Below are 15,155 nucleotides of genomic sequence, written 5' to 3'. Positions count from 1 at the left end.
TTCTGGTAATTACTAATTAAATTGAAATATTTTCGTAAAGCTAAGATTATTCTCTGTCTCTTTTATGCGGTATATATATTAATAAACATATATGTTTTGATGATAAATGTGTGAAATAGTAAGGAAAGAAGGTTCTTCCCCTGGATGTCAACCGCCCTGTCGGGTCGCAGGGTTAATTACTGTACAGGTCCGAGACCTTTATGTCAGCAATCAACTCGTCATTTGAACCCCACGAAAGTATCTAATCCAGTTCAAATGTGGTCGGATTAATGGGGAGGGAAAAAATTAATTAACATTTTCACCCCTCTTCCTACCCCTTTGTTGTACGAAGAGAACAGATGAATAGATTGGACGGGATGCGGATCGGTTTACCAAAATTATTTCATAACCGAATTCTAGTTATTTTTACCAAGAGAAAGCTGCACAAAGCGAAAGCTGATTAGAAATTTCCTCTTTATTTTACAGATAACATTATATATATTTGGAATATTTTTTTCTTTTAATTTATTCTTTATAATTATCTTTTGCCTTCCATTTAAAGGTTTGTAATTACGTCTAACGATTAGGAATTTACTGTGGAGATTAAAGATGTATATATATATATATATTTGCCTTCAAAAACGTTGTGTTAATTAATGATACGCGCTGTATTTTTTATTGAAAAGAATCTAAATCATTTACGAGAATATATACGTAATGTATATATTATTTTCGAAATTATCATTTAAAAAAAATTTTCTTTTCTGTTTTGTAGGTGCGAACAGACACCGGTAGACTGCTTCGTCACCTAATTGAACACCATGGCGACCCAGAGATATCGGCACCTCCTCTGGGTGGTGTGGGTATTCCTTCTCTTCCAGGGAGCTCAAGGGGTTAGGTAAGTGTTTTCAATTTAAAATTATAAATTATTAGTAAATTCAAGCATTAATATACTTAGTTAATCATACGTTGTGTATCGCTCTTAACACCGAGAACGTGTACGTTTATGTGTTTAGTTTCATTAAAGTGTCAAAAATATAATCGGTTTCATATATAATTATCGCTGGATAGCATTAGAATTAAGAAACATCTTAAGGTTTTTCACATTATTTTCCTTTTTTTTTACTAGATTTAATTAGTTGTAACTATCATTCTAATATTCCACTCGAATAAATAACATCTGTAAAATAGATTTTTAAATTCAATTGTTTGTATTTTATAACCGTCGTTGCTATTATCCTTCGCTATTTTTAGAATGATGTGAGGTTATTTACCAGTTTAAAACTTAAACGTTAGTACTATTACATTTCAATTTTTAAGAGGAACTGCCTCTTATATGTCACTCAGCTACACATACTTGTCACGAAGTTTCTCTGGCAAAAAAATCGAATTAATAAAGGAGAATAAGGAATCCATTGTCGACAATATTAGATGCATAAATTTCGTGTTTAATTCCAACACTTCATTATCCAGTTATGTCGTTCTTTGTTCCTTTTATCTACTAAAAACCACAAGTAATATAGAAACGCCTCCAGCTATATTTAAACAACTAATCTGAAGAATATATAAAGATTTCTCTTCGCATAAATTAAACTGTGCTAATTGCGATTTTTAACATAAATATTCTCCTATAAATTTGTATTTTTCTTAAATTTATAGGGGGGGGAACTCATAAAAGTTAAATAAAATTTTTTAAATTGCAAATTTTATTGAATACCTTAACTTTTCACATCATATATTCAGCCTATTGGCTTTTGATAGTAGAATAAATTGAGATTTTGTTAACTGTACTGATTAAAAATGAAAATTATTTCATATTATTTATTCAGAGTTAATTTTTAAATACTAATTATTAACATTAAAATAAATATTTCTTCTCTTATCCTCTATTGTCATCGTTAAAAACATCTCAAGTTTTAATTTGAAATTTTTACTAATTTTTTAATGAAAAATCTAAATGATATAGATTATACTTATACAATTTTTTATTATTATTATTTTATTATTCTTTATTTTATTTAGCGATTGATAAAAGAGAATTTCTTGATTGAATTCCTGGATCCTATTTATTTCTATTTCGTTCATTATCAATTGACAAATGACCTTTCCAAGATCAAAGGGATAAACTGCCTTTTTCGGGGCAATTGTACTTCATTCTTCTTACAAACCAACAAAATTTTTGCTTGCCAATTTTTTATTCTTGAGCAGGTGTTTACAATTTTTCTCCGGTTGATGAATAAATCTTTACTCGTTCTTTCAGTAGTATATTATTTTGGTTAGGAAAAAAACATCATTCTCTCATATTTTCTAATAAAAAATTTATTATATTTACTGGTTAAAATGGCACCAAGAGAGAGCATAAAATTTATAATAAGATTCTTCTAAATATTTATTAGTTTTCTCTCATTTAACAAAGGATCAATTCGTATCATTTAGCATTCATTAACGAGTTATATATTTAATAATATGAATAAAAATGGAGTCTTCTTTTATATTTAATTCGCTTATTAATTAGCATAAATTGTAATTTTAACAATTTCAAATGCTATTTTACAAACCATTCTCTTAAAAATAGCAATTACGTAAGATCTAATTAATTTCCTTGTCGTTATGGAAGGTATAACATGAAAAATTCATAAAAGCGTCATAAAAATGGTAATATATATATATTTTTTCCTATTTTAAAATATTTACTTGTAAGAGACTACATACATATAAATAGATCGGAGTATCTTATCATTCAGCAAACGTTAAAAAGAAAATTTACACAGAGAAGCAAAGAATACCATGGAAGATACTTTGCTTCTCTTTTGACTTAAACATACAAATTTTATTTTATTTATTTTATTTTATTTCTTGCATCGATTTTTAAGAAAGAAAGAATGAAAAAAAAAGAAAGATACTGGATTATTAATTCTAGAAAAATAGATTTAAAATTCCAAACCCGTTTGCTAAGAGAAGAATTTAAAAAAAAATATTTATAATATCGAACGAAATTAAAAATCTAAACACGTACGATTAAGAGAAAAAATGTGTTCAAATCCTCACTTAAGATCGAGATTTTTTCATTTAAAATATTTCTATTAATATCAATGGTAATGCTGTAAGAAATTCGATTTAATTTAGAGATTGTAAATCCGCGTTTAAATTATATTTAAATTTACTTTCGAAAATTTGGATAATTTGTTTTGTTTCTTGTTTGTTTTTTTTAAAAATAAAATAAATAATCTTATTTTATGGTCTAGATAATACTTAATTTTATTTTGGGGATACAAATTGTAAAGAATTATTGAAAAATCGAGAAAATAAAGTGTCGTAGTAACTAAATACATTTGTATAAAGGCAGCTTTTTGGGAGGGAAAAAATTATATAAAAGTTTAATAGTGGCTTCGTGGAATCAAATTTGTTTTGACCCCAAGGAGAGGCCCTATTTACTATTGTGTTGACTTCAGGAAAATATTTCCTCGTAAAAGATGAGGGTCCCTGTTGGTGGGGGCCCTAGGAAATTCCCCTTTTCGCTCATAGGATAACGTGACACTGAGGTTTAACTGATCTACACATAAATACCACAGCCTAGTTACAATACATTAAGTATTAAATATTTATTTTAATATTAACTATTTGAATATTTAAATACATTACAACAATCTAAATCGATATTATTTATTTTGTTTGAAATTGAATATTACAGATAATATAAAATTAAACTACTTCTTGATGCATTCATTCAATAAAAGCATCTTCTTAGAAACTTACCAAAAAATAAAATTTTCATATAAAATCTATTTAAATAACACTTTAAAAATTTATTTATAATAAATATTAAAACATGTAAAAAATATATATAAAAATGTGGAAATTTTTAACACATATTTACATAGATAAAAAAATAAATAAATAAATATTTTATTTATTTTCAACCTTTGTAAGGCATTATTTAGATTATATTTCGATTAATTTAAAGTAATGTAGGTAATATATTAACAAAACTTTATTTTAAATAGATGCAAATAATGTTCCTTCAACTGAATAGCTTAAATAAGTAGGTGTAATTTAAATAGTTAACAGACTATATAACTTAGCTGATAAATTTTATTTATCTACACTTTAATAATTTAAATTAACTAAACACTTACATATCTATGAAGGAAATTATAAAGAATATATTCAGATGATGCAGGCTCTTAAATACACTCCCCCTGTGTAATAATACATCAAAATAATATAAATTGAGTATAAATAAGCTTCTGGATTATTAACTGTTGACTTCCAGAAATATTTACGTAGACAAAAGGGATTGTTTTAAAAATTAAAATAGTAAAAATAATTATATTATACAGTAAAGAATATTAAAAAAAAAACATCTATTCTCTGTCTTAAAATCACATAACAAAAATTTCATTCTGTTAGTTGATTCCTAAATAGGTGCTATTAAAGTATTTATCTTAATTAAATCTATCGATGATTAATTTAGATAACGTTGCTAACTTATTTATCCTACAGGAATTTAGATTAACCTTAGTTAAGATTAAATTTCTTATCCACTAGCTAAGCATCATTTTCACCTTAACTTAATTATTTGCAAATTATAGCATTTATTTGCTCTCACGTTTTTATTATAAATTATACTAAAAATATCGAATTTATTATTTAAATAATATATTATATTATTGCTTTGTAGAGTTAGCTGAGAATATAATCTTTAAAAATAAATAAATATAGATTAATTTTAATAATATATTAATTTTTATGAATAAGATTCTTATCTGAATCAGTGCTTCTTTTATATAATATAAAAATACCGTTGCCCACCCCCCTTTTTTTTAGTAAAATTCTGGTCTCTGATAATTTTAACCAAGCTTTGATAACAAATTACAGGCTATTCTTTATTTGAGATGAAACAACATCCTTCCAAAGGATCTTTCAACGAAAAAAAAGGAAAAAAATTGCTAGAGGAACATCTATAAAACAATGTTGATAAAAGCTAAACTGGATTATTTATAGTAAATGAGCTCTTACAAAATCGGTGCCGATGACACAGATTAAACAAAATGATAATACGTGGCGTTTAATTATCGAATATTGTAGGTTTTAAAGCAAATATTTAATATAAAAGATAAAAAGCATCTTCATTTTAGACTACACAGGCTACATAAAGCCTCCTATTTGGCACAAAAGTCAATAATGCAGCCACACAAATATATATTCTTAGTTCAATTCAGACAAGCTATTGTTAACACGTTATTTATGAGATCTGTCGTCAATTGAAAATGTGTGTGTGTGTGTGTGTGTGTGTGTGTTTTTTTTTTCAAGTTTCGATGCATCGTTTGCGTGAATTTCATTCGCAAAACTTACAATATGACAAGAACTAAATTATAGCTTACTTTTCACTATCCCATGTTTTACTTCATTCTTTTATATATTGACTATTTAGACATTTACGACATTATTGCCCGCATTCTCAGAATTAAATACAATGAGAGTTACGTTATAAAATAATTTAATTCGCGCCTTAACGAAAATTAAATTAGTAGGAAAAAAATATCGAGAAGGAATTTAATATTTATTCATTCTTTCCTTCACTTTTCTTATATCACATAGTAGTATATAGGCATTTTATGAGCCAGTGCTGCACAATATCTAGAGCTTTTTGTTGTTGTTGTATCGCTGATAAATCAAAATGGCGTACGATTTTCCAATTTATAAAGAAGAAAGCTTTATATTTCCAATTTCCATCGATATGGCAATTTATCTGGCTCGAATTTAAAGTTATATAATCCTAACCTATAAATAGATAGAAGGGATTAGGAAAATCCTTCAAATTTGACGCATTGCAGTCCAACGATTGCTGACCATCGATTAGTCGCTTGACGGTTCAGCTGCTCTTAAAAAAACAAAAAACTTATAGCTTACTTGTTTACACTCTCCGTATACTTCAATCAACTTCGCTATTTATTTATTTACTTTTTAAAAAATATCTTAATTTTAAAAACATATATGAAGAACCATTTATCGAACTGTTTGTCAGCTTCTGAGCTTTTTATTATGAAGATCACCTATCGTATAATCGACTAAAATTTATCTAAATGCAAGATTTCTTGGCTCAGAATAATGTGACGACAGAAATTGGAGAAATGTGTACATTGGAACTAAAAGAATGGTGGAATAGCGCTGACATTTGATATTCTTCTTTTATCTTCGTTTCCTCTAGAGATTATATAATTGCAATCATCCCCTAGTGAATAAAAGCATTTTAATGAAGATTTTCACGTGATACAAAACTTCTGCCCTACGTATTTAATGAATCTTTCGGGAGAACTGGTGTTACTTCTATATATAAATTTTTCAACAATTAGCTCTAATTTGTACATCGTATGCTTAAATAAATAACTGAAAGTTCTATAAATACACAAGTAATAATCGTTAAAGTCTTTATTAATAAATGTAAAGGAATATCTTCTTTTAACTTTAACTATAATTTAACATTTTATAGTATCGTCTTCATTATCATAAAATATTCTACACATTTCCTCATCTATTTAAAATATTTATCATATTTAATGTTATGAATATTAACGATGATTTCATCGCCATAATTCTATTATAAATTTATTTTGTTTAGTTTTATTTATTTAATTCTAATGGTGGATAGAAGTAAGCTTCTAGATCAGTGGTATTCGACCTAGCATTTTGCGGCTGATAACTGCTTGTCTAGCATCTTATATTATCTGTACATTTTTATAATATATATACGTATCTATAATGCGAATTAGCGCGTAGACGGGCCATTAACCCTCTCAAAAAACGTTAAGAACTACCTCCCTTTAAAGTAAAATAATACGAGTAATTACATGTATTAGTGTTAAACAATTATACAACTTATTAATAAATAAATAAATAAAATTTTTCAGGAGGCCTAAGGAAATTTTTCGTTTCAATTAATAAGAACAGTACTATTTTTTAAATTTCCTATATATTAATATATAAGGAAGCATGTTTTATAAGCTGTGCAAAAATGCCAACTTTAAGATATATTATGTATATTTAAACATATTTTATAATAATAATAATAATAATTTCTTAAATAAATAAATCTAAAATAAATAAATAAATAATTTATTGCATAGATTTTATGAATTTTTTATTTAACAGCAGAAAAAATTCAATTCTCTGACGTTTTCTGTAGTTTTATTAAGGAATATATTTGTTTACTCGCGGAGAAACTACAGCTTTTAAGAATCCCGTATACATTTTCGAGACTAGTAAAAGAATAAACATGGAATTTTTAATATTTAATTAAAAATCTCATTAAAATTTAAAGCAGATGGAAGGCGAGGAGACGAGAACGAAAGCGAAATGTCAAAAAATGGCAAATCAAATCGAATTTTGGCGCAAAATTTGAATTAAAATTATATTGATGGATATATTAACAAACAACTTATTTACTACGATAGATTGAATATTTGCCCCGAAAACTGTCATCAAATGAGATATAAGTAAACCATGCAAAAGAAACCTGATTAGCAAACTTTTCATGTTTCTAGGGTATATTTTGATAACTGCATCATATCTCCACTCAATGTTAAATGTACTACACTACTCAAATTTGGTTTATATCTAATTTATTATAACCGTAGGCGAGGCGGTAACTTCGTTCTTAACATTGGTTTCAAATATATCCCCGGGTCTTTTATTATTATTTAGTTAGGAAATTTTAAAAATATATTTCATCTTGTGAAAATGTAAAAATTATTAATAATGTATATATATACAGGCGTATTGGTTTTTTAACATTATAAATAATACAAAAAAATTAATTAATTAATTTTTGTTTACATTTCACAGCTCTAATTTATATGATAAATTAATTTATTAAATGCAGATTATTAAAGTATTCAAATTGGTTAGGAAATTAGAAGGTGAAAATATAAAATTGCATTTGCATAATCGCTTGAATGTTTACTTTTTATATAAGAATATTTCCTTGGTGCAGAATTTTTTAAAGTTTCTACACTTATCAAAAATTTAAGCATCCTTCTCGTACTTGGGAGCACGAACTTTAACATTCCTTCAATCTTTACTTTAATAGAAACTATTAATATATTAAAGTCAAGCCGTTGTGTTAAGTTTAGTGAAGTACCTGGAACATTTTATTCACTTCTCCTGCACTTTACTAATACAGGAAATGGCGTGTTCGGTAATTGTGTTTCACCTCTTAATATTGTAAATCAAGTCTGAATGGAAAGACTTCGTTTAGACATTTACATGTTCCCTATACTCTCTTTAACCATCGGGAATTCTTATACGGCTAGAAACTGCCAATAAACCTCTATCGTTATCGTCTATTTTCCGTTAGCTTCTCTACGTCACGCTTAAAGTTACTACGTCATCTTTATAGCACGAAATAAATCTGTTTGTGTGTGACGTAACCGAAAGAAATGTGATAAACGATGACTTTTGTTGACGTTGTTAAATATATTATTACGTCACAGACGATTCAACACTACTTAATTTATATTTCAAAGTCATTTTTAAAGCTGACACGACGATAATTAAAAGGGCACGCAAATTAGTAAACAATTCACAACAGCACGAACGTTTCTTTAGCATCACGCATGATTGAAATGGTAAAAAATTATTCTTTTTATTGAAATTTATTAAAGATAATCAAGAGGAAACGTCGTATTTACGTCACTAAAATCATATTCCTTATATCCGTATTAGAGTTTTTATTGCTGAAGCTGATTAAAATCAATGCTGAGATAATGAAGGACAGATTTCATAAATAGAACAAATATATATATATTAGAATTTTTCGTGTAATAATCAATTATTAAGTAAATGATACACAATACAAGTCACTGAGCAAATCGTGTAATAAAGAAAATAAGACTTAGACAATTAAAATTAACTGTTCATAGACTAATGTTGAGGATCTCATCAGAATCAACAATAAACGTGTTCCAGTAGCTTAAATGGTGGAACAATTCGGTAAAATATCATAAGATGTGGATTAGGTGCCATTCAGAGACAAACATTTCTTTTTCATCTAGGCCTTAATGCTTTTATTTTTTATTTTTCTGACTGTTATATAACAGAGGGAAAGTATGGAAATCTGTAAAAGAAATGACCCCCTCTTAACATTTTTACATTTTTGGACTCAGGAGACCATGAAACGCCGAGAAATGCAAAAAAATTGGGGTTTTATCTCTATATATGGCTGTTAGTATGGTCACCCACTTTGAAGTTTAATAACTCCTGTACCTCTCGTCGAAAATTTCTGAAATTTTGCAGAGAGGTTTGTGTATTAGAGGAAAATATTTCTTGAAATTTTTAGGAAAATCAGACCATTGATTTTGGAGTTATGATTCACCACTTGACATCTCCCGAACCAATCTGAAGACTTACAGGTAATGGTAGCAATTATTAGTGACGAAAACAAATAAAGAATGCCGGAAAAATCCGTCAACAACGTTGCCATATTATTTTTTTTATAAGCACGTGATCTAAACATATAGTTTATATCTTGTATATTAACACAAATAACATTTCTTCTGTTGATAAATAAGTAAGAAATTCTCTAAACTATTTTGTATTTTAAATTTATCTTCACCAATAGTAATAATTATTATTACATATTAAATGATTATGGTAAAAAAAATACTTGTAATAATAATTGCAATGATATGAAAAATGAACAGTTTTAAATAAGATAATTGTTGTATTTGTGTTTTTAAATAAATGACCTGAAAAAAATATATTTTGTAATAATAATAATAATAAACAATAAAAACAAGAATAAATTGCAAAGTTAGAATTATGATAATTATTATTTTAAATCGTATAAAGTGTAATAACATTAATGACGTCAGGAAATGACGTCAGCAACGGTTGTTGGCACCCGAATAGAAAGTAATTTAAAAATAATAATCTGCAAAATAATAAAAAGAATAAGAATTTCGTTATTATTTTTATATTTATTTTAAAGAAATACGAGATATTTAAAACCGTTTGACATCATGCCAACGTCATCGTTTGTTTTCCTATATTTTCCATAGATGTAGACAATAGTTCCAGTAAAAATATTCCCTAAATTATAAAAATTTAGGGAAAAAATTTAGGGAAAAAGATAAAAAAACAAAATTATTTTTGTAATAAAAGAAAAAAAAATCACGACAAATCAAATTTGTGTATTAATAAATGTTTACGCCCACTCGCAGACGATTGGTCGAAAAACTGGTGACGTCGTGAATTATGAAACATTTTGAATTTTTAATAGGAAGTTTAAATATATTTTTATTTAAATTAATTTTTTAAAAAAAAATATTCTTAATTACGTAAATCTTTATCGATTTTATAAGGTAAAATCCAAGAGAAATTATATATAATGTGATTTAAATAATTTTAATCTAAAATCAAGTTATGTTTATTTATTTAATTAATTTATTCTTATTTAGAATTATTTATGAACGAAGTTTAATTTATTAATTATATTTCTAACAATTGTTTGGCATTAATTTTATTTTAATAATAAATAGAAACGATTTCTCAAATGTCGTTGCACAGATAAATTACATTAACATTATTATTGTATTTGATATTGGCCTTAGGAAACAAATATTTTAACAATAATAAACAAAGTAATTTTAACATTTTCTAGCTCAATAACCTGGATTATCTCTCAAGAGTTTTACTAGATGCATAACAATTTATTATTGTATAATAACAGCCACACAATAGCTTTAAATCTTCCTTTACCTGTTTTAATTTGAGGTAAAGGACAGACATCCTGTAGACCACATAAATTTAAATTTGTTTGTTTTTTTTTGTATTTAACAAGCTTTAACATTAATTTATTATACGTTATTTATATATAAACACAGTTTAATATAGTAATAAAGTAATGAATTAAAGGTTTATTATGGGCATAATAGGAAGGAATCTCATTGAGGTTATAAGAGGAAGAGTTTTTTCTCTCCCTTCTTCGATCAATCTACTCTTTGTTTAAAATTTATAGAATTAAATTGACTAAAATTCCAGACAGTTAAACTACTTAATTTTATTATATATAAGATTAAAAAGTAGTAATAATATTGGCTAAAATGGAAGGAAAAAAATAGGGCCACTAGAACCATTCCTGAAACGTTATCAATCTTCGGGAGTCACTTGTTATTAGCTTAGGACTCTGTACACGATATGACTGTGCTTCCAACAGACTTATGTTTGGAATGCACTTTACTCTCCTTGCCTGCTACAAAAATAGAAAAATACATATTTTCATTTCACATAGGAACACTTCCAAATTCCGATAAACCAATATTTTAACGAAATATTTTTTTCCCTCCGGAATGTGGATATTGGTTTTATTTTAATTAATATATATATATATATATATATATATTATAAATCACTACACATGATAGAATTTCATCTCCTGCTCATTGAAAACTTCTTCAGAGTGAATGCTATTCGGGTTTAAGGTTTTATTAACTTTGGAGCTAGATTATTAAAATCTATCGATTTAACTCTTTCCATTCTTTTCTTTTCAATAAAGAAAACCAAGGTTTAATGATTCATATATCGTACAATTTTTCTCAATGCTTCTAAGCTGCCTCTTATCGTCCGATAACAGATGATAGAAATGCTTAAATACTAATTTCCAACATCTGGAACGATTTTCTCGGAGGAAGGAAAAATGACGTTAGTTTCCCTTCAACACATATCAAAAAGATTTCTTTCTTCATGCAACCTTTTTAAGGAGTAATAGTGTCACTAGTAGATATGAAACTAAATATCATTAGAGTCCCAGCATCCGGGAACTTGTTGCACGTGGATGTCTCCATTCTCGCGGGAAATCGAAGCAATGAAACAAACGAGATTTTGTTACCATGACAACGTGATGGGAGAATCGAGATGCGGATGTCAATGGAGTTATCTTTGAGATGATGTCTGATTGCAACTGATTCCTTACAGTTAAATGTAAGATGGAGATTACTAATAGAATTCCCAGGGGAAAAAAATACTTAGAATGTACGGCATTTATCCTTCGTTTTGATTGTGTTCCTTTGGGACTGACGTTTCTAATCCATATACCAATTTTTATGCACTTCAAATTTTTTTTTTTTTTTTCTTCTAGTTTTTAGCTTTTAGAATCGGTAAAAATTGTAACGTCTATAACAAAAATATAAATGGAAAGGTGCTTCAGAAAATTGTAAATAGCTTTATTTAGTTTTAGGAGTTTTGTCACATTTTAAATTTACTTTTCCCTCTTAAGTTAGTCGATTCAGCTTTTCCTAGTTGCTATTGTTCGAGCCAACTGCAGCTCTCATCACGACTTTGGCCGGAAAACCTGTCATTCAACCGGAAGTGACAGCGACCGAACTTCCTGTGGTGGGACGCGAGTAAATAGGGGCCTGACGGAAGCGACGTTCCACGCCAAAATTACTCCTCCCCGTATAGTATAGTTTCTATTGTCCTCTTTCAGTTGACGCTCTTTCAAACTCTCTCAAGTTTCTCACTTATATCTGGAAATTTTTTCAATGCGTTTGTTAACGAAGATTTATTCCAAACGAATTGCGCATTCATATCCTGCTTTAATTATTCTAAATTCATAGAATGTCACGCGAAAAATGCGAGAAAATATTCCATTTATTATTATTATTTTTTTAATAGAAAACTATTATTTTTACAACTTAAATTACAGTTATTTTTAATTAAGATTTATAATATTTATTTGTTTGTATACTATAATATAACACGTGGGGGATGCCACCCGGAAGGGGTACTTTCTATGTGAAATGGCCACTGTTAGTTATTAACGTGAAGAAAACCCGATTGACCAGGCACGAACCCACTACCGAGTGGACAAAACCACTGGTTAGTGGTTTTATCCACTCGGTCACTGATGGGCTTCTTAGTACTTACGATTTAAAAAGCGGGAATTTATAAAATATTTAACATAATTTACAACAAATAAAAGATTAAAGCGAGCTTTAATTATAATTCTTTAATAAATATATTTTAAAACTTTTAAAATTTGAATATTAAAACAACGTTTACTAAAGTTATATATATATATATATTTTAAATAATAGAAGAAATTTTTAAAAAATCATTAATTTGTCTTTCGGGGAAATGATCAAGTAAAATTTATTTCACTTCAGTTTGTTAAAGTAGGCCACTTAATTTAATTACACCGAAGATTAAGTAGCCAAGAAAATAGTTTTTAAAAATAAAAAATAAAAATAACATTTATTTTCGAATGTTTCCTGATAATATATCAATCGGTGTCTGAGTTACAAACATATAGAGCTGGAAAAATCGCGTAGAAAACAAATAAAATACAAGCGCTTTATAGAAGAGGAAAGACAAAACAGAAAATGTTCTGACAATAACAAAACAAACAACTCATTAGTTTAGGGAACAAGACGTATTACAAACGTTTCTGTCTCCAGTAAGGAAGTCTGTACCGTACTTTTAACTTAAACAATGTATGTTTAATGCGAATTATTTTAGTGGAATGCATAATGTAAACCCGAAGAAAATAAATTCAAAGCGATAAAGTGCAAGGAGGATAAATTTTGATAAAATGTATCAACACTCTTCTAAGCGAATCAAATTAATCTAAATTTGTTGGAGAAACAAAGTGAAATAAATAACTTTCGATTCCGGAAAAATGGTAAGAATGTCCGAATAAATTGAAACAAATTAATTTATTCTACAGAAATCAATTGTAAAAATTTTTTTGACAGTTAATCGTAAAAGAAAATAATAATAATAATAATAAAAAGAAGGTTCAAACAAATGAAACAGATGTTCTCTCTATTAACAAAGATTAAATGATTTTTGATTAGGCCATTAAATGAAAAATTATTAAAATAAATATATTTTAAATTACGTTATTGAACGAAATAAAGAATTTTTAAAGTGGAAGAAATTCATTAAAGTTTTTTTTTTTTTTTTCTTTTTGTTTTTTCTTCTTCGATAAAATGTATTTATTTGTTGTCTTCGACGAATAAAATTGAAAATATAATCATTAATTATTTAATTTTTGCTACATTTTTATTTTATTAGGAACATATTTAATAATTAAATTCAATAAATAAGAATATATTTTTATGATTACTGTATGAAGAATTAACATAAGTTGGAAAAGATGTTTAGTACTTGAGAGAAAACTTTTGTGGAGAGAGAGAGAGAGAGAGAGAGAGAGAGAAAAGTTAAAAATTTACTAAATAAAACTAGCGGATTGCGTAAAAAAATCTTATTTGTTTCATGATTTACTCAGAGAAAGAATAGAAGAGAAGAATGATATATAAACAAAGATTTATGTTGATAGAATCAGGTAAAGTGGAGTTCAATGTCTGACAGGTGGCTATTCTTGAGGGGAATGTTTTCTGTCAGTGAAGTTCTTTATCAAACATCATTAAAAAAGAAAAGAACACCTGGTCCAGTCCACACATCATTAGATACATTTGACAATAGGAGCTTTTTCTTCCTTTTGATGTATAAGATAGTGTTATGTTTGCACCACACTCGGCCACAGCATCGAGATCAAAACTATTTACAGAGTAGATATATAATAATAATAATAATAATAATAAGAAAAGTCAATATTATTTTTCTTTTATTTTAATGATCTTACGCTTTGTTTTTTAGGGGGAAAGAAAACTTTCGACAAATTGAAAAACGGATTCTGGACAGTATCATAGGTCCGGGAAGATACGATTCTCGGATTCGTCCACACGGAATCAACAATACAGGTTTGTCTACTACAATCGTTAATTTTTAATGAATTAATTATTGAATGATTTTTGTTTAACAATGAAAATCTAGTTAATTAAAAGTCTACGTAATTTTAATTTATAAAATTACAGCACACGAAATAATTATACGAGTAAAAACAATTACCAAACAAGCAGTTTCTTTTAAGTGATAGACACACGAATCTCGATTGATTCGTATTATTTTATAAGTTGAATAAATTTCTATCATATTTAGATTGTCGTATTACGTGAAATCTCATATGTTCAATTCTGTTTTCATGTCACGTAATGAAAATGTCTACCCAAATCCGATTCGTTCTTTATTTGTCGATTGGCATCATATAGAAGGAATTATATCTACGTTTTTGTCATACTTCTTTTGATATTTACAGGAATTATTGATTATTCCTT

The 15,155-nt window shown here is 27.3% G+C and overlaps 1 protein-coding gene across 4 annotated transcripts in view; it reads left to right on the top strand.

Annotated features, from left to right (window-relative positions):
• LOC136990117 (glutamate-gated chloride channel-like) overlaps positions 1-15,155 on the top strand; it is a 106,444-nt gene that overhangs the window by 58,396 nt on the left and 32,893 nt on the right. For all 4 annotated transcript variants that reach the window (XM_067288481.1, XM_067288482.1, XM_067288479.1 and 1 more), the window contains exons 2-3: positions 755-877; positions 14,638-14,741. In XM_067288481.1, the coding sequence (XP_067144582.1) occupies positions 801-877; positions 14,638-14,741 (181 nt within the window). In that variant the 5' untranslated portion in view covers positions 755-800. The remainder of the gene's footprint in view (positions 1-754; positions 878-14,637; positions 14,742-15,155) is intronic.

Source organism: Centruroides vittatus, unplaced genomic scaffold, assembly GCF_030686945.1.
Source record: "Centruroides vittatus isolate TY-2023 unplaced genomic scaffold, ASM3068694v2 scaffold_861, whole genome shotgun sequence".
In the NCBI taxonomy this organism is placed as follows: Eukaryota; Metazoa; Arthropoda; class Arachnida; order Scorpiones; family Buthidae; genus Centruroides; species Centruroides vittatus.
The sequence above is the reverse complement of the archived record's forward strand: the minus strand, read 5'-3'. Positions and strand labels throughout refer to the sequence as shown.